The 20,232-nt window shown below is 46.8% G+C and overlaps 1 protein-coding gene across 1 annotated transcript; it reads left to right on the forward strand.

Annotated features, from left to right (window-relative positions):
• On the forward strand, window positions 1-6,308 carry LOC109773642 (extra-large guanine nucleotide-binding protein 1). The gene is made up of 8 exons (XM_020332342.4): window positions 1-1,242; window positions 3,407-3,544; window positions 3,622-3,726; window positions 3,816-3,986; window positions 4,207-4,384; window positions 4,538-4,788; window positions 4,936-5,102; window positions 5,437-6,308. The coding sequence occupies exons 1-8, from the start codon at window positions 211-213 to the stop codon at window positions 6,035-6,037; spliced, it is 2,643 nt and encodes an 880-aa protein (XP_020187931.3). The 5' UTR covers window positions 1-210; the 3' UTR covers window positions 6,038-6,308.
• The last annotated feature ends 13,924 nt before the right edge of the window (window positions 6,309-20,232 follow it).

Below are 20,232 nucleotides of genomic sequence, written 5' to 3' on the forward strand. Positions count from 1 at the left end.
GACGACTCCTCCCTCCTCCCTCCTCTCTCCCTCCCCATCTCCGCTCCGCTCCCTCCCTCGCGCATGCTCCAAAAAAGCTACTCTCTCCGCCCCACCTTTCCCCTCTCCCCACGTCTAGGGTTCCCCACCTCCCCGTCCCCGTCCCCCATGCCGCTCCTCCCCAAACCCTAGCCCCAGCCAGCCTCGTGCTCCGCCCCGCCGCCGACACGCATGGCCTCCGCCGTCACCGTCGCCGGCGACGCCGAGTACTCCTTCGCGGCGGAGTACGACGGCCCGCCGCTCCCCTACTCCCTCCCGCGCGCCATCCCGCTCGACCTCTCCCACATCCCGCTCGCCGCCCTCTCCTCCTCCTCCTCGCCGCCGCCCACCGGCTCCTCGCCGCTCCCCGTCGTGCGGCCCCTCACCCCCTCCTCCCTCTGCTCCGCCATCCACGCGCAGCAGCACGCGGCGGGGCCTCCTCGCTCCTCCGGGGGCCCCGCGGGGGGTGGTGGCGCCCAGGCGGTCGCCGACTCCCCGACCTCCGTCATCGAGAACCACCACGCCGCCGCGCACCACTCCGCCGAGCTCCCCTCCTCCCCCTCTGACGCCGATGACGACGACAAGGAGGAAGAGGAGGGGGCCGGGATGCCGTCGGTTCCCCACCAGCCCACCGTCTCCTTCGCCGAGACCAGCTGCTCCCTCCTCGAATCATCCGAGGAGGAGGAGGAGGAGGACGACGACGAGGACGAAACCGCCGACGAGGCCCTGCCTGCCGCCGCTCGATCCAGCGGCTCCCTCTCGCCGGCGCATTTCGAGGCGGGGAACCACCCGACGGGAGCCAAGTCCCGGGGCTGCTACAGATGCGGGAAGGGAGGCGGCTTCTGGGGCCGTGGGGACAAGGAGGCGTGCCTCGCCTGCGGCGCACGGTACTGCTCGGCTTGCGTGCTCCGGGCAATGGGGTCCATGCCGGAGGGCCGCAAGTGCTTGTCCTGCATCGGGCGGCCCGTGGCCGAGTCGAGGCGGAATGCCCTGGGCCGAGGCTCACGCGTGCTGCGGCGACTGATCAGTGCGGCGGAGGTGGAGCTCGTCATGAGAAGCGAGCGTGAATGCGCAGCGAACCAGCTGCGCCCGGAGGACATTTACGTTAATGGGGCTAAGTTGTCACCGGAGGAGCTAGCTTTGCTGCAGGGATGCGCGTGCCCTCCTTCCAGGCTCCGTCCTGGCTTCTATTGGTACGACAAGGTATCCGGCTTCTGGGGCAAGGTACGTGAGTCAAGGTTTTGGCACGAGAGTTAATCTGTTCGTTTGCTTTGTCTATCAGTCTTGTCCGTGATGTAAGGAACCTATTTTGGGTGGCCTCTATAACCCTATAGTATGATGTCACAATTGTGTTTTAGCCAATCAGTAGTGAATTCGTCTACATTTCCATTTCAAGTGCAAAACTAAATGTTTGTTTGGTGCTGGTGCTGGTGCTGGTGGTGGGGGTGGGGGGGGGGGGGTTCACATTTGTCGACGGACATGGTGCCTGCTATTCTCACTCACATAAAAAATAGAAGCAGCTTTCAACCAAAAATATGGAGGGTTTCTACCCAAACACATTCACTTTCTATTAGACATCCATCTAGATTTCAGGCAGGTGGTTTCCCTCTTTTTAAAAAAAAAAAAATCCATCTAGATTTCAACCATGAATCTGTCCAACCTCCACTCCCCAACTTCCAACCCCTGCTTCCAACTAATGAACAACGTCCTTCAACTAGATGAACTAGAGTTTTCAATCAATCAACTAGGAAAAAAAAACTCAAATCAGATACCATATTTGGCCTTAAATCTGAGCTTTCAGCTCTGAAAGACAGCAACTTCTAAATTCATCATTAATTTCCATGAAAATAAATAAATCGAATTGAAGGTAAAACTCGACCTCAAATCCCGAGATCCGAGCTTTAAACCTCCCACAAACCAGCTTCCAACTCATCTTGGAGAACTTCATCCCAATATAATCGAGGAAAAAAAAAAATAAGAACCCGCCCCCCTAGGGTCTTGCCTTTCCCCTCTTTCTTACCTCCTCGGAGACCTCCTAAGCCAGTTGTGGCGGCGTTGCCTGTCGGCAGGCTCCCCTCTGCGCCCTTGCTGGAAGAAAGGAACGGAAGAGAGAGACGAGAATGGGAACAGAGATAGGGAGAGAATAAAACCCTGATTGTTAGTCAAGTGCCCCCACGAACATACAAGAGACATCTTGAGGTTTCTGTGTATGGTTCTGAACTTCTCATAGGAGACGTGGAGTAATTTGGAATATTCTGTTGAATGCTTAGATTTAACATTTATGGTTATTAAAGGTGGAACATAGGTTGTTGGCGTGTTGCCCTTGTCAATGCTGCAACTGAAAGTGAAAGATTACTCCTTTAGGGTCTTTGCATGGGTTTTCACCGGATAGTTACCTGATATGATTGAGCTGTGTAGGTTCTGTATTGGATGAAAATCATGAGACTGTATATTTAATTATTCTTGGTGGGAAATATGTAGAAAGATCTGGAGGGATAGTGCTGTTGAGCTTTGATATTGTCAAATATCTACTCCGTTCCTAAATATTTGTCTTTCTAGGGATTTCAACAAGTGACTACATACGGAGCAAAATGAGTGAATCTACACTCTAAAATATGTCTATATACATCCGTATGTGGTAGTCCATTTGAAATCTCTAAAAAGACAAATATTTAGGAACAGAGGGAGTAGTTGACTATTTTGAATATTGATGTTTTTTTTAGTGAGCTGGTAGAGCCATGATGTCTTATGATCTTATCATGGTTTGAACGAATTATCAAATCCTAGGAATCATGGTGGTTGGTATTGTCCCTAAATCAGGAGAAGTTGCTACATTTCTTTTTCTAGTTGAGAGTAGTACATAGTTGCACACCAAGGTTAGCACATATTAGCAGTAGTATGTACTCCCTCCGTTCCAAAATAGATGACCCAACTTTATATTAAAGTTAGTACAAAGTTGGGTCATCTATTTTGGAACGGAGGGAGTATGTAAAATAGTACATCATACTCCCTCCGTTCCTAAATGTAAGTCTTTGTAGAGATTGCACTATGAACCACATACGGATGTATATAGATGCATTTTAAGTTTAGATTCATTCATTTTGCTCCGTATGTAGTCCATCTAGTGGAATCTCTAAAAGACTTATATTTAGGAACGGAGGGAGTAGTAAATAGGAATATTGCAGTGTCTGGGTGTCATAGCTTGTGCCGACTTATTTTTTGGGGAAAATGGAATTTCAAGTTAGAAAATGTCATTCTTTTATCCCGCACATGCCATTTCAGAATTTCAATCATTGCATGATTATTTTTGCTTGCTTCTTCGCATAAATGTTGATGATATATGTCGTCCACAACTCTGGTTTTAAACTCTTCTTCGATAACGTTACAGGAGGGACACAAACCCCATTGCATAATAAGCGCAAATCTAAATGTTGGAGGTGCTTTAGTTCAAAAGGCGAGCAATGGGAGCACCGGAATCTTGGTAAATGGCCGTGAGATTACAAAATCTGAGCTGCAAATACTTAAGGTTCGGAATTAATTTATTCCTACCTCATTTTTAGATTCGTAAGGTGCATTTTTCCTTACATATATCTTTGGTTTCAGTTGGCAGGAGTTCAGTGTGCTGGGAAACCTCACTTTTGGTTGAATGCTGATGGGAGTTACCAAGAGGAAGGCCAAAAAACTGTTAAAGGAAAGATTTGGGATAAGGTAGTTCTAGAATTCATCTTTTCTTAGGTAACCTGTATTTCCCCGTGAGGAATCTGACCAAAGTTAAATTTATCTGCACTTTTCACCAGCCTATAGTGAAGCTGCTTAGTCCTGTCCTGTCATTGCCAACTCCTAATAAAATGACTAATCAATGCGGCGAAGAGGCTATTAATGTAGTAAATCGACCTGAATACTTGGAGCAAAGGACGACCCAGAAACTTCTGTTAGTTGGATCAGGGACAAGCACCATACTCAAACAGGTACATATGGCTATTGACGTCTATTGTGTTCATGTTCACGAACTGATAAGTTGACTAGCTGCATTAAGGTCACCGTCCAATTACAACCGGTATTCACACTGTTATATCGGTATCAAGATTTACATTCCACATGTGCACTGACTAAATCTTCTGCAGTGCCAAATGTCATTTGCAATACTGTTGTAGACTAGCAATTAATTCCGAATCTCTCGAATCTCAGGCTAAATTCTCATACAAGAGTAAACCATTTTCGATGGATGAGTGTGAAGATCTCAAACTTATCATACAAAGTAACATATATCGCTACATTGGTATACTTCTTGAAGGCCGTGAACGGTTTGAAGAGGAAGTTTTAGCTGATAGAAGAAAACTCTGCCAACACGATCCTTCTAGCTCTGGTATGATCATGTCTATCCACCATTTGTTCTGCTTCATATTAAACACATAGTCTTAGATTCATGGTACCTTGTGAAGCAACTGAAACCAAGCGGAGGACTCCTATGCTAACTGTTTGGCTAGAACTGACCCTAACAGCCACATGTTTTTTGCAGGGCGTCCTGAGTCGGGGTTCTGTGATGAAGAAGTTACTGAGTACTCCATTGTCCCACGCTTGAAAGCATTCTCGGATTGGATTCTAAAGGCCATGGCTTTGGGTAATCTTGAAGACATTTTCCCTGCAGCTAGTCGTGAATATGCGCCACTGGTTGAGGAACTATGGAAAGATCCTGCTATTCAAGCTACATATAGACGAAGAAATGAACTGCCGTTCCTTCCGTCTGCTGCCAGTTACTTCCTTGACAGGGTACTATTGTTGTTCTGTTGAAAATTTTGCTCGTTTACCTGGTTTGATGTTTTCATATCCATTCCTATCTTGGACTTCTTTAGTAGTGATTTAGTTGTCCAATTGTGATCATTCATTCTTTGGCCTTTGTGCATTTGAAATGATCAGGTAGTTGATATTTCTCGAACGGAATATGAGCTCTGTGATATCGATATCCTCTATGCTGATGGAATAACATCCTCGGATGGATTAGCATCTACAGATATCTCTTTCCCGCAGCTGGCTTTGGATTTGCGGGTTGCTGATGAGCTTGATCCACAAGACACGTTGCTAAGGTAGATCTTTTGTCACAAAAGGCAGGGATGGTCTGGTATTTACTTGTGTTACATGTAGTTTTTCCATAGCTTACAATATTTCAGCACCATTAGCTAATTATGTAATAAAAAATGCATATATGCGTGGGTTCCTGTTAGTCTTTCCCTTCTGATTTCATGAGGCCAATTTCCATGGTATTTTGTCAAATGTCTGTTGCGATGGAAAGCACACATGTACATTTAGTATCTCGTTCAGCTCAGCACACCATATATTTACATTCTATGTTGGATTCCTATATTACTATTAAGAACTGTGATAGTAATACTCACAATGAAAGTTATGTTTTGTTATCAGGTACCAGCTGATCAGAATAAACAATAAAGGATTGCGGGAGAACAGCAAATGGCTGCAGATGTTCGATGATGTCAGCCTTGTCATCTTCTGTGTTGCGGTTAGCGATTATGACGAGTACTACGAGGATGCAAATGGCACCGTTGTCAACAAGATGATAGAGAGCAAACAGTTATTTGAGAGCATTGCTCTTCATCCAACGTTCGAGCAGATGAATTTTCTCCTACTCCTGACCAAGTTTGATCTTCTAGAGCAGAAGATTGGTAAATCCCCGCTAACCGCATGCGACTGGTTTGCTGAATTCACCCCGTTGGTAAGTCGCAATCTGATTGACGGAACCAGCAGAAGCAAGCGCGGCAGCCACAATGGCGCGTCGCTGGCGCAGATGGCCGCGCACTACATCGGCGTGAAATTCAAGAGGCTGTTCCACTCGCTCACAGAGCGGAAGCTCTATGTATCCTACGTGAACGCCCTGGACCAGCAGTCTGTCTGCTCGGCGATCCGCTACGGCCGGGAGATCGTCAAGTGGGAGGAGGAGAAGCCTGTTTTCGGCTCCAGCGAGACGGTATACAGCGGCGACGAGCCGAGCTCCTACTCCCACTGACGGCGACCTTTGCTCGTGTGACAGAAGACCAAGAAGAGGTGTAAATAGTTGTGCATTTCCCTCTCCGGCGACGACCTCCCTTTTTTTAGAGCTTTGCCCATTTTGGTTCTTTTTTCCCAGCTCATTTTCTTCTGTTTGTAATTTATTGTATGGTTTGTTTGTTTAGTTCACACGTAGAATGAGAGGGCAAGAGGCCTGCCTGATTCCGATTAATTCTTGCATCTGTATGTATCATTATTGATCTCCCTTACATGGTAGCATGTCCGATTTCCGATTGTTTGTGTGCTTGACGAATCTCAACAGGTAGAATATAATGAATGTAGCTACGTCGTCACGTACGAGGAATGAAGCGTCTGAGCAGGAGGGCCGCTTGCCTGGTCAGAAAAAGGTGACCCAGCCGGCCTCCCGAGAGCGGCTCTATACACACGGTTGGATTGACCAGCACCACTTAAATCCAACCCAAATCTGAGACGGGTATGGGAGGCCTGGACTCGTATGGGCTGACGGACATACCTCAAACTCTGTCAAAATTTAGGGAAACCCTGCCTAAATTTAGGGCTGGTATGGGGAGGCCTAGACGCGTCTGTCATGTCAAACCGACCCACATTGGCCCATGTCTTCTGACCGGCATCCTTTAAACCCAACCCAAATCGGAGGCAGGTATGGGAGACCTGGAGACGTCCGCCACGTTGGACCGGCCCACATCAGCCCACTTGAACCACATAAAGTCAAACCACGCTTTTCGTCTCTTCCTCTTCCTGTCCTTTTATATTTCGATCCCATGTCGAGCATCAGTAGCGCTGTGTCTGTCGACGGATCGGTGGCGATGACCCCATTAATTGGGAGTCATTGAGGTGGAGGCGGGACACGACAATAAGCTCGCCGTCTGCAATTCAAAAGCCCGGTTGTAGATGCTCTAAGGTGACCTCCGTGGAAAGGTCAGAACTGTGGAAAATTGTGCACCTATGATTTTTGCGTATATGTCTGATAGCAAGCGTGCTTAGTAAGCTTCATGTCAATGCTTCCCGTTCCTTTTTGCTATCTCAAGTGTAAGGGCAACTCCAACATCGTGTATCAAAACACCCATAAATGTTTGTGCAGCGCGGTCCGGTCACCTTTTGTCATCCAACACTGTGCACAAACATCAGTGGAGCGGTTCGGTGTTTGTATTCCCACAAATCGGAACAAACCTGGGGAGGTTTACGGGCGTCGGGATGCGTGCCACGTTGGCGCCTGCTGCACGGTCCCATCCGAAGCTCTCGTTGCATGTTCCGCTCCAGAATACTCACCACACATTCATGTCGCTCCAGAGTGGACATGTGGCGGTCACCTACCACATTCATGCCGCTCAGGCCGACGTGACCAAACGGCTGACCGGTGCCACTTCAATGTGGATGCGGCGTCCAAGAAGCCTACTTCGACCGTTGCGCCCGCATGTGGGCCAGTCCGCCTACCCCGGTTATTTAAGCAGTCTGGCCGCGCCTGCAAACCCTACCTCCTCTCCTTGCACAACGCCGCCTCGCCTTGCCTCTGCTTTCCTCTGCTCATCGCTATGATGGGCAAGTTCGGCAGCCGTAACAAGTGGTTCTCCCTCGGTAGGAGGATCTGAGGAGAGCTCCAGATCATGGCGCCGCCACCCACGGCCCCAGGCCCGTCGGGGTCCACGGCTCTGCCGTTCAAGACGGCGGTGATGCTCTACTCGGACGATAAGGAGCAGCAGCAGCCGCCCCTCCACGCAGAGGCCGCGTGGACGGATGAGGATTACGCGCGACAGTTCGAGCGGTAAAAAACACTTCACTTTGTGATTGTCCATGCCCCTGCTGAGTATTGGAAGCCTCGGAGCCTCTAGAAGGTCATGATAACATGTATTATCTTGCACAACATGATCATCAAGGATGAGAGAGATGACCCGAAAAACTTGCGGTTCCTCTAAAATAATGTCATGGTAGAGTTGGAACATCACTCCAACAGAATACAACCACACCGAAGGATCGAGAACCCATAAGATCTGAACCACTCCAAGAAGATATTGTTGAGCACCGTTGGTTACTTCATATCACTTGATTCTTGTGCTTTGGTCATGTTTTATTTGGATTCTTATATTTCATTTGGACCTATATTGTGTTTGAAATTTGAATGGCTAAGTTTGAAAAATATTAAATTTGATACGCACGTACTTGAATGTGTGTACTTGAATTCTCAGTTTTGAAATTAATATGTCGTGATAATATATGTTCCAATGGAGTTTGGATGAATTGGCAAAATTCTCCTTTTTGGAGAATTAAGTTTTTTTAGAGTATGGAGAATTAAGTTTTAAGGGATGGACTAATGAAGAAAAATTCAACCAGAGTTTCTGCATAATGTCTCGGTACAAGAACGGAATTAAGAAACGTAGTTACATATACAGTCGAGGTACACGAGCAAGCAGGGGTGGGTGAGACGAGCGAGCACTAGCTGGGTGCGAAGCGGTCGAGCAGCAGGTACACCGTCGCGTCCGACATCCCACCGCCGCCGGCCTCCTTCCGGTCGACGACGGAAGGCTTCGCCGCCGCGGCCGCCTTCTTGCCATGACCGGCCCCTCCCATCTGGTGTTGGTGCTCGGCGTGGCTCACCGTCGGCACGGCCTGCCGCTTCTTCCCACGGATGGCGGCGGAGAGCTTGCCGAAGAACCAGACGCCGGCGACGTCGGATGCCGCCGCCGTCGTCGAAGACATGGCGATGGCGCAGGGCTTGATCTGAACCAATTTGTGGGCCGGTCGAACGAACTTGTTATGATTGCAGGAACGAAATGGGTGATCTGGATGCCAGCGAACGGGGCTTTGCGAATGCAATGGAGCACCTTGGATGATTCTGTCGCTTATATAGGGCGCCATGCATCGCTGACGGGAAGGTGGCCAGTTAGGATGCTGGCTCCACACGGCAAAGTATACCGTGGGCGTGCTGTGCCCACCTTTGATTCGTTTTCGCTGCGGGCTCGGGTCGTCGTAGTTGGAACGGATGTGAGGCCTGAACCGCCTACAGGGTCGCAGTCGGAGGCACACTGATCCTGACCAAAACCGACGGACCGGCCGGGTTATTTGTCTGGGCACGAAGACAAGATAGAGGCAGCTGAGATGGCGCATCTTTGAGGATTTTGTTTCAACTGGTGTCAGCCTTTTATTGTAGAAAAAAAATATGATTTTTGAAAAGCCATCACGGCGCCAAAACTAACCTAAGTTAATTAACTTGGAGTAGTAGTTTTCAGCCTTCTTTTTGGGATTCAAAGAGCTTTATTGATTTTTGTTAGATAACCTTCGTTCGCATGGCTCTCTGTCTCGATCTGAAAGGAACGAGCTGCCGCGTTCATCCACATCAGAGTGTGATCGCTAAAGCAGGACCCGACCCGTTAAACCGCAATATCAGCACACCAGGGAGCAGTCAAACGAACGCAAATGCTAGGTATGTCGTCTCTTCCTATCGTTCACGCGCGTGGCAGTGACGCGGACCCTACGGCCACGTTGTCTCCACGAGTGATCACGATCGGTGCCATAGATGATAGTTCCACGTCCCCACCACGCGGTAAAGAAAGCACGCGCCGCGCCGGGAACGTGATAGCTAGAATATTTGAATGGCGTACTTCTCTCTTTTTTGTGTGTGTTAATGTTGCCTGTTTGAAGCGCATCGCCGTATGTCGTTATAGCGTGTCTTTGTGTCCAGCTGCCACACTAGAAAAAGGAAAGGACGCCCGCTCAAAATTGCACTAGGTGACCAAACAGAACCTACAAGGGGCAAGAAACTAGTGTTTGAGGAGGAGGAGGAGAGGAAATCTGAACCTTTTTCAGAAAGGGAACATAAAGCAGGAGCGGGGTCTGAAGTGACTAATGAAACAGCGACCCTACCATGTCAACATGGCGGTAGTGAAAGGACTCATGATGGAAAAGGCAAAAAGGTCGAGATTGAAGAAAGAGAAGAGAGGTTGGTTCAAAAATCTGAAACAAAGGGGAAGCAAACTACTTTCAGAAGGGTGAATAAACCAAAAGGGAAGCAACAGAGAGTACCCCTTGTTTTGGGACCCAAGAAAAGGTTTGCTGAATACATGGAGTTCGATGATGAGGGGGAATTTTCGAAGAAGGCAAGAATGGAGATTGACGGAGAAGAGGAGGGACAAGCTAGAGCAAAACAATATGCAGAAAAACAAATATTAGAGTTTGGAAGCGCTGGGCTGCAGGGACAGCCCGGCGAGTCAAAATGAGAATAACGGTATGAAACCGCCGGGGACTGGGGAACGACCCGACAGTTAGAGGGCTTCTGGATCTCCAGAAGCAGGAAGACCCCGATATCCTTTTCTTGTCCGAGACAAAGATGGACAAGAGAAGGATGCAATGGCTCCAATATTTATTGGGAATGTCAAAAATGATAGTGAAGGATTGCGAAGGTAAAAGTGGGGGTCTTGCCCTCATGTGGAAAAAGCATGTCAACGCAGAACTCCACAACTACTCAAGATATCACATAGATATGGAGATTGTTGAGCAAGATGGGTACAAATGGCGGTTTACGCGCATATATGGTGAACCTTCCTCGGATAAAAAGGATAAGACTTGGAAATTACTAAGGATTCTAAACCAACAACTAAATCTTCCATGGCTGTGTGTCGGAGATTTTAATGAAGTGTTGTATGGCCATGAGAAAAAAGGAGGTACACCCCGTAGCCAAAGATCAATGGAAAGTTTCAGAATGGCACTTGCAGAATGTGGACTACGTGACCTCGGCTATTCTTGGCGACAAGTATACATGGAGAAATAATAGCCATGATGCTAAACTTTATGTCAAGGAAAGATTGGATCGGGCTACTGGATCTAGAGAGTGGTGTGTACGCTTCCCATCTTATCGGGTGATAAATGGCGACCCGAGGCACTCAGACCATAGGCCGATCACTGTTTCAATCGATGGAACCATGACACAATACAAAAGGATTGGAAAAGGAAACACATTCAGATTCGAGGCTAAATGGTTGGGTGAAGAAGAATGTGAAGATATTGGCACAAATGCCTGGAACGTTTCACATATCAAAAGTGGTGGTACTATCTCAAGGCATCAAAACTGTAGCCATGGACTTAAAAGCTTGGGATTGTAACGTACTAGGAGACCTTCAAAAGAGAATAAAGAAGTTAAAAGATGAATTGGAAATGATCAGAAGAAGTGAAATAAGTCAAGACAAGGTCAACCGAGAGCATGTTATAAATGAGAAATTGGATCGAGTAGAGAAGCAACACAACCTTTTTTGGAAGCAAAGAGCCCATGTCAAATGGTTGCAGTTTGGAGATAAAAATACAGCTTTTTTCCATGCCTTTGCTTCGGAGAGGAAAAAGCGTAATACCATTCAGAAGCTGAGGAAAGAAGATGGGTCCTGGGTAGAGAAGGCAGAAGAACTAAAGGAATATATTTCAAATTATTTCTTTAGGTTGTTTACTTCAACGGCAGGGCAGGACAATGATATAATTCTGCAATCAGTTCAACCTAGAGTAACTGATCAAATGAACGAGCTCCTTTGTGTAGAATATACTGAAGAAGAAGTGAAAGCTGCCTTGAATAATATTGGTGATCTAAAGGCTGCCGGACCTGATGGCATGCCTGCAATCTTTTTTAAGAGATTCTGGAGCACCGTAGGAGAGCAAGTAACCAAGGAGGTGCTCAAGGTGTTGAGAGGTGGTGAGATGCCTGAAGAGTGGACCAACACCATGATAGTTCTGATTCCAAAAAACAGCTAGACCAGAGAGATTGAAGGACTTGCGACCCATCAGCCTCTGCAATGTGGTCTACAAACTAATATAAAAGGAAATCACCAGAAGATTAAAAAACATTTTACCTGAAATAATATCCCCGAATCAAAGCGCATTTGTGCCTGGACGCATGATATCTGACAATATTCTTTTAGCATATGAAATGACTCACTTTTTGCAGAGGAAGAGGGGTGGAAGAGTAAGTTATGCTGCTATCAAACTTGACACGAGCAAGGCTTATGATCGAGTTGAATGGAAGTTCTTGCAAGGAATCATGTTGAAACTCGGTTTCAATAGAAGTTGGGTGGAGCTCGTGATGAATTGTGTGACAACGGTGAAATACCAAATCAAAGTTAATGGGGACGTCACAGAGATAATTATTCCCAAGAGGGGGCTTCGTCAAGGTGACCCTCTCTCTCCATATCTCTTTCTTTTATCCGCCGAGGGCTTCTCAGCCATGTTACAAAATGCTGAGATGAACGGGAAGTTGAAAGGAATCAAATTATGTAATACATCCCCAAGCATAAGTCATCTTCTTTTTGCAGTGATTCACTTCTTCTCCTAGAAGTAAATGCCAACAGCAGTCGAGAGCTTAATCAAATTCTGAACTCCTATGAAGCTTGCTCGGGCTAGGCTATAAATAAGGAAAAGTCAGCCATCTTATTCAGCAAGAATACAAAGCTGGAGGACAAAGAGGAGCTCATGAATCAGCTCAATATTGCTATAGAAGGCTTCTCGGGAAAATATTTGGGATTACCATGCTATATTGGTAGATAAAAAACCAAAGCTTTTGAGTATATCAAGGAAAAAGTATGGAAAAGGTTACAAGGTGGGAATGAAAAAATGCTCTCGAAGGCCGGTAAGGAAGTCCTCATCAAAGCTGTAGCGCAAGCAATCCCTGTTTATGCGATGGCATGTTTTGACCTCACCAAATCTCTGTGTGAAGATGTCAGCTCAATGATTGCGAGGTTTTGGTGGAGTCAATTGGATAAAGAAAATAAAATCCACTGGGTTGGATGGGACAAGCTGACAAAACCCAAAAAGGATGGAGGGCTAGGATTTAGGGACCTATATTCTTTCAACTTAGCTATGTTGGCAAGGCAGGCTTGGAGAATGCTGCAAACCCATCTTCCCTATGCGCTCAAGTGATGGCTGCTAAATACTATCCAAACCAGAATCTGTTACAAGCGAGGCCAAGAGATGGCATTTCATATAGTTGGAGAAGCATTTTGAAAGGAGTACAAGTGTTGCAAAGTGGAATCATATGGAGAGTGGGAGATGGACACAATATCAATATATGGGCATATCCTTGGCTACCAAGGGGTGTTTCTAGGAGAGTAACATCTCAGCAACGCAGCCATGTTATCACAAAGGTTTTAGATTTGATTGACCCTACCTCTGGCACATGGGATTTACAACTGATTGATCAAACTTTCAACAAAGAAGTTGTAGAGGTAATTGTCCAAATTCCGATCCGAGAGGGCGCTAAAGACACTCCTGCCTGGCATTTTGACAAAAAGGTATATTTTCAGTAAAATTTGCATATCAAGTAGTGTTGGAAAACCAAGCCAGGAACTTTGCACATGGTGGAGTTGCATCATCAAGTAAGAATGTTCAGCATAGGATAACATTTTGGAAGAAACTATGGACATTGCCCTTGCCCAACAAGATCCTGCACTTTCTATGGCGACTGACCCATTATAGCTAACCTCTAAGAATGAAACTACAGAATAGAGGACTGGAAGTGGATACAAGCTGTCCAGTATGCCATCGAATGGATGAAGATGGAGGTCAGTATTTCCTAAAATGCAAATCTGTCAAGGCTATTTGGAGAACTGCATTGTTGGAAGAAAGTCGGATGCAACTTCTCAATTGCCCAAATGCCATCTCGATGGTGGAGGATATCTTGCACATGGAAGAGGAAAAATGTCTGAAAGTATGCATCCTTTTGTGGTTATGGTGGTCTGAAAGAAACAGAGCTAATCAAGGAGAAAGGATTAGGACTGAAGAGGAAATTATATATTCAGTTCAGCTGCACTTGTTGTAATACAAAAAATACATCAAGCGACAGGAGCAAAATGTGCAGGCTGTAAACCAGGTTTGGTGTCCTCCCCCTGATGATTTCCTTAAATTTAATACTGATGGAGCCTTTAGGCTGTCAACTAAATCAGGAGGATGGGGTTTGACCATAAAAAATAATCATGGAATGGCAGTAGTTGCAGGAGCAGGGAGTTTAGAAAATGTTGCTGAACCACTACAAGCTGAAGCTCTGGCCATGCTCTATGCTGTGAACGAAGCGTCAAGGATGGGGTGCCAAAAAGTCATCTTAGAGACGAATGCAGTTGCTCTAAAGCAGGCAATCACAAGCGACCTGTACGACTACTCAAGCCTAAGCGTGCTGTTTAAAGAGATAAGAGCAGTGTTGCAATCAACTTTTCAATCTTGTAAAGTAGAAACCTGCCCACGGGCTTGTAATATTTCTGCACACTGTTTAGCTGCTCATGGTGTATGTATGGAGCGGAAGAGCTATCAGATTTGGCTTGATCCATTTCCGAGCGATGTAAAAAAACTTGTCGCTGGCGAGTCCAGCTTGCCTTGGTAATGGAATACGTTTGTGTTTCCTATCAAAAAAAAGGAAAAAGGAAAGGGCGCCGATATCTGCCACACGTGTGGCATATTAGAAATCTGCCCACACGCCCCGTGTGGCATAATCAGGAGGCAACCCACACGGGTTATGTGTGGTAGAACATTAGAATTGCCCACACGTGTAGGGCGCAGCTACTTCGTGCCACACACCCAACAAGTATTATTCATCCCGCGTGTGTGGCACGAAGCAAATATACCCACACGTCCTGGTGCAGCTACGTTAGTTACTCGCGGGATGACACTTTAGTTACCCCGGGGATGGCAACTTTAGTTATTCGGGATGGTAAATGTGTTGGAAATATGCCCTAGAGAGGCAATAATAAATGGTTATTATTATATTTCTTTGTTCATGATAATAGTCTATTATTCATGCTATAATTGTATTGTCCGGAAATCGTAATACATGTGTGAATACATAGACCACAACGTGTCCCTAGTAAGCCTCTAATTGACTAGCTCGTTGATCAACAGATAGTCATGGTTTCCTGACTATGGACATTGGATGTCATTGATAACGGGATCACATCATTAGGAGAATGATGTGATGGACAAGACCCAATCCTAAGCATAGCATAAAAGATCGTGTAGTTTCGTTTGCTAGAGCTTTTCCAATGTCAAGTATCTTTTCCTTAGACCATGAGATCGTGCAATTCCCGGATACCGTAGGAGTGCTTTGGGTGTGCCAAACGTCACAACGTAACTGGGTGACTATAAAGGTGCACTACGGGTATCTCCGAAAGTGTCTGTTGGGTTGGCACGGATCGAGACTGGGATTTGTCACTCCGTGTGACGGAGAGGTATCTCTGGGCCCACTCGGTAATGCATCATCATAATGAGCTCTATGTGACTAAGGCGTTAGTCACGGGATCATGCATTGCGGTACGAGTAAAGAGACTTGCCGGTAACGAGATTGAACAAGGTATTGGGATACCGACGATCGAATCTCGGGCAAGCAACATACCGATTGACAAAGGGAATTGTATATGGGATTGATTGAATCCTCGACACCGTGGTTCATCCGATGAGATCATCGTGGAACATGTGGGAGCCAACATGGGTATCCAGATCCCGCTGTTGGTTATTGACCGGAGAGGCATCTCGGTCATGTCTGCATGTCTCCCGAACCCGTAGGGTCTACACACTTAAGGTTCGGTGACGCTAGGGTTGTAGAGATATATGTATGCGGAAACCCGAAAGTTGTTCGGAGTCCCGGATGAGATCCCGGACGTCACGAGAGGTTCCGGAATGGTCCGGAGGTGAAGAATTATATATAGGAAGTCAAGTTTCGGCCACCGGGAAAGTTTCGGGGGTTACCGGTATTGTACCGGGACCACCGGAAGGGTCCCGGGGGTCCACCGGGTGGGGCCACCTATCCCGGAGGGCCCCGTGGGCTGAAAGTGGAAGGGAACCAGCCCTTAGTGGGCTGGGGCGCCCCCCTTGGGCCTCCCCCCATGCGCCTAGGGTTGGGAACCCTAGGGGGGGGGGGAGCTTCCCCCTTGCCTTGGGGGGCAAGGCACCCCTTCCCCCCTTTGGCCGCCGCCCCCCCTTGGAGATCCCATCTCCCTGGGATGGCGCCCCCCCAGGGGGCCTATATAAAGGGGGGGGGGAGGGAGGGCAGCAACACACAGCCTTGGGCGTCTCCCTCCTCCCCTGCAACACCTCTCTCTCTCTCTCGCAGAAACTTGGCAAAGCCCTGCCGAGACCCGCTACATCCACCACCACGCCGTCGTGCTGCTGGATCTCCATCAACCTCTCCTTCCCCCTTGCTGGATCAAGAAGGAGGAGACGTCGCTGCACCGTACGTGTGTTGAACGCGGAGGTGCCGTCCGTTCGGCACTCGGTCATCGGTGATTTGGATCACGGCGAGTACGACTCCGTCATCCACGTTCATTGGAACGCTTCCGCTCGCGATCTACAAGGGTATGTAGATGCACTCCTTTCCCCTCGTTGCTAGTAGACTCCATAGATGCATCTTGGTGAGCGTAGGAAAATTCTAAATTATGCTACGATTCCCAACAGTGGCATCATGAGCCAGGCCTATGCGTAGTTACTATGCACGAGTAGAACACAAAGCAGTTGTGGGCGTTGAGTTTGCCAATTCTTCTTGCCGCTACTAGTCGTTTCTTGTTTCGGCGGCATTGTAGGATGAAGCGGCCCGGACCGACCTTACACGTACGCTTACGTGAGACTGGTTCCACCGACTGACATGCACTAGTTGCATAAGGTGGCTAGCGGGTGTCTGTCTCTCCTACTTTAGTCGGAACGGATTCGATGAAAAGGGTCCTTATGAAGGGTAAATAGAAATTGGCAAATCACGTTGTGGTCATACGTAGGTAAGAAAACGTTCTTGCTAGAAACCTACAAACCACGTAAAAACTTGCAACAACAATTAGAGGACGTCTAACTTGTTTTTGCAGCAAGTGCTATGTGATGTGATATGGCCAGAAGATGTGATGAATGATATATGTGATGTATGAGATTGATCATATTCTTGTAATAGGAATCACGACCTGCATGTCGATGAGTATGACAACCGGCAGGAGCCTTAGGAGTTGTCTTTATTATTTTGCATGACCTGCGTGTCATTGAATAACGCCATGTAATTTACTTTACTTTGTTGCTAAACGCGTTAGCCATACAAGTAGAAGTAATCGTTGGCGTGACGACTTCATGAAGACACAATGATGGAGATCATGATGATGGAGATCATGGTGTCATGCCGGTGACGAAGATGATCATGGTGCCCCGAAGATGGAGATCAAAGGAGCATGATGATATTGGCCATATCATGTCACTATTTGATTGCATGTGATGTTTATCATGTTTTTGCATCTTATTTGCTTAGAACGAAGGTAGTAAGTAAGATGATCCCTTATAATAATTTCAAGAAAGTGTTCACCCTAACTGTGCACCGTTACGAAGGTTCGTTGTTTCGAAGCACCAGTGATGATCAGGTGTGATAGATTCTAACGTTCGAATACAACAGGTGTTGACGAGCCTAGCATGTACAGACATGGCCTCGGAACACATGCAATACACTTAGGTTGACTTGACGAGCCTAGCATGTACAGACATGGCCTCGGAACACGGAGGACCGAAAGGTCGAGCATGAGTCGTATAGAAGATACGATCAACATGGAGATGTTCACCGATCTTGACTAGTCCGTCTCACGTGATGATCGGACACGGCCTAGTTGAATTCGGATCATGTTTCACTTAGATGACTAGAGGGATGTCTATCTGAGTGGGAGTTCATTAAAAAATTGATTAAATGAACTTAATTATCATGAACTTAGTCTAAAATCTTTACACTATGACTTGTAGATCAAATGGCCAACGTTGTCCTCAATTTCAACGCGTTCCTAGAGAAAACCAAGCTGAAAGATGATGGCAGCAACTATACGGACTGGGTCCGGAACCTGAGGATCATCCTCATAGTAGCCAAGAAAGATTATGTCTTAGAAGCACCGCTAGGTGAAGCACCTATCCCAGAGAACCAAGACGTTATGAATGGCAATCACGTGCTGATGATTACTCCCTCGTTCAGTGCGGCATGCTTTACAGCCTAGAACCGGGTCTCCAAAAGCGTTTTGAGAAACATGGAGCATATGAGATGTTCGAGGAGCTGAAATTAGTTTTTCAAGATCATGCCCGGGTCGAGAGATATGATGTCTCCGACAAGTTCTTCAGCTGTAAAATGGAGGAGAACAGTTCTGTTAGTGAGCACATACTCAGAATGTCTGGGTTGCACAACTGCTTGTCTCAGCTGGGAGTTAATCTCCCGGATGACGCGGTCATTGACAGAATCCTCCAGTCGCTTCCACCAAGCTACAAGAGCTTTGTGATGAACTTCAATATGCAGGGGATGGAAAAGACCATTCCTGAGGTATATTCAATGCTGAAATCAGCGGAGGTGGAGATCAGAAAGGAACATCAAGTGTTGATGGTGAATAAAACCACTAAGTTCAAGAAGGGCAAGGGTAAAAAGAACTTCAAGAAAGACGGCAAGGGAGTTGCCGCGCCCGGTAAGCCAGTTGCCGGGAAGAAGTCAAAGAATGGACCCAAGCCTGAGACTGAGTGCTTTTATTGCAAGGGAAGTGGTCACTGGAAGCGGAACTGCCCCAAATACTTAGCGGACAAGAAGGCCGGCAACACCAAAGGTATATGTGATATACATGTAATTGATGTGTACCTTACCAGTACTCGTAGTAGCTCCTGGGTATTTGATACCGGTGCGGTTGCTCATATTTGTAACTCAAAACGGGAGCTGCGGAATAAGCGGAGACTGGCGAAGGACGAGGTGACGATGCGCGTCGGGAATGGTTCCAAGGTCGATGTGATCGCCGTCGGCACGCTACCTCTGCATCTACCCACGGGATTAGTTTTAAACCTCAATAATTGTTATTTAGTGCCAGCTTTGAGCATGAACATTGTATCTGGATCTCGTTTAATTCGAGATAGCTACTCATTTAAATCCGAGAATAATGGTTGTTCTATTTATTTGAGAGATATGTTTTATGGTCATGCCCCGCTGGTCAATGGTTTATTTTTGATGAATCTCGAACGTGATGTTACACATGTTCATAGTGTGAATACCAAAAGATGTAAAGTTGATAACGATAGTCCCACATACTTGTGGCACTGCCGCCTTGGTCACATTGGTGTCAAGCGCATGAAGAAGCTCCATGCAGATGGACTTTTGGAGTCTCTTGATTACGAATCATTTGACACGTGCGAACCATGCCTCATGGGTAAGATGACCAAGACTCCGTTCTCCGGAACAATGGAGCGAGCAACCAACTTATTGGAAATCATACATACCGATGTGTGTGGTCCAATGAGTGTTGAGGCTCGCGGAGGATATCGTTATGTTCTCACTCTCACTGATGATTTAAGTAGATATGGGCATGTCTACCTAATGAAACACAAGTCTGAAACCTTTGAAAAGTTCAAGGAATTTCAGAGTGAAGTTGAGAATCAACGTGACAGAAAAATAAAATTCTTACGATCAGATCGTGGTGGAGAATATTTAAGTCACGAATTTGGTACACACTTAAGGAAATGTGGAATAGTTTCACAACTCACGCCGCCTGGAACACCTCAGAGAAATGGTGTGTCCGAACGTCGTAATCGCACTCTATTGGATATGGTGCGATCTATGATGTCTCTTACCGATTTACCGCTCTCATTTTGGGGCTATGCTTTAGAGACTGCCGCATTCACTTTAAATAGGGCTCCGTCGAAATCCGTTGAGACGACACCGTATGAATTATGGTTTGGGAAGAAACCTAAGCTGTCATTTCTAAAAGTTTGGGGATGCGATGCTGATGTCAAGAAACTTCAACCTGAAAAGCTCGAACCCAAATCGGAAAAATGCGTCTTCATAGGATACCCTAAGGAAACTATTGGGTATACCTTCTACCTCAGATCCGAAGGCAAGATCTTCGTTGCCAAGAACGGGTCCTTTCTGGAGAAGGAGTTTCTCTCGAAAGAATTGAGTGGGAGGAAAGTGGAACTTGATGAGGTGATAGTCACCCCTTCCGAACCGGAAAGTAGCGCAGCGCGGGAAAATGTTCCTGTGGTGCCTACACCGAATGGGGAGGAAGTTAATGATGATGATCATGAAGCTTCAGATCAAGTCACTGAACTTCGTAGGTCCACAAGGACACGTTCCGCACCAGAGTGGTACGGCAACCCTGTCCTGGAAATCATGTTGTTAGACAACGGTGAACCTTCGAACTATGAAGAAGCGATGGCGGGCCCGGATTCCGACAAATGGCTAGAAGCCAT

This window comes from Aegilops tauschii, chromosome 5 (assembly GCF_002575655.3).
Source record: "Aegilops tauschii subsp. strangulata cultivar AL8/78 chromosome 5, Aet v6.0, whole genome shotgun sequence".
Lineage (NCBI taxonomy): Eukaryota > Viridiplantae > Streptophyta > Magnoliopsida > Poales > Poaceae > Aegilops > Aegilops tauschii.

Excerpts from the sequence above, each read along its gene's own strand:
- LOC109773642 (XM_020332342.4), top strand. The coding sequence starts at position 211 with ATGGCCTCCGCCGTCACCGTCGCCGGCGACGCCGAGTACTCCTTCGCG. Across the intron at positions 3,727-3,815 it reads AAGGAAAGATTTGGGATAAG|CCTATAGTGAAGCTGCTTAG; the intron begins GTAGTTCTAGAA and ends ACTTTTCACCAG. Across the intron at positions 4,385-4,537 it reads ACACGATCCTTCTAGCTCTG|GGCGTCCTGAGTCGGGGTTC; the intron begins GTATGATCATGT and ends TGTTTTTTGCAG.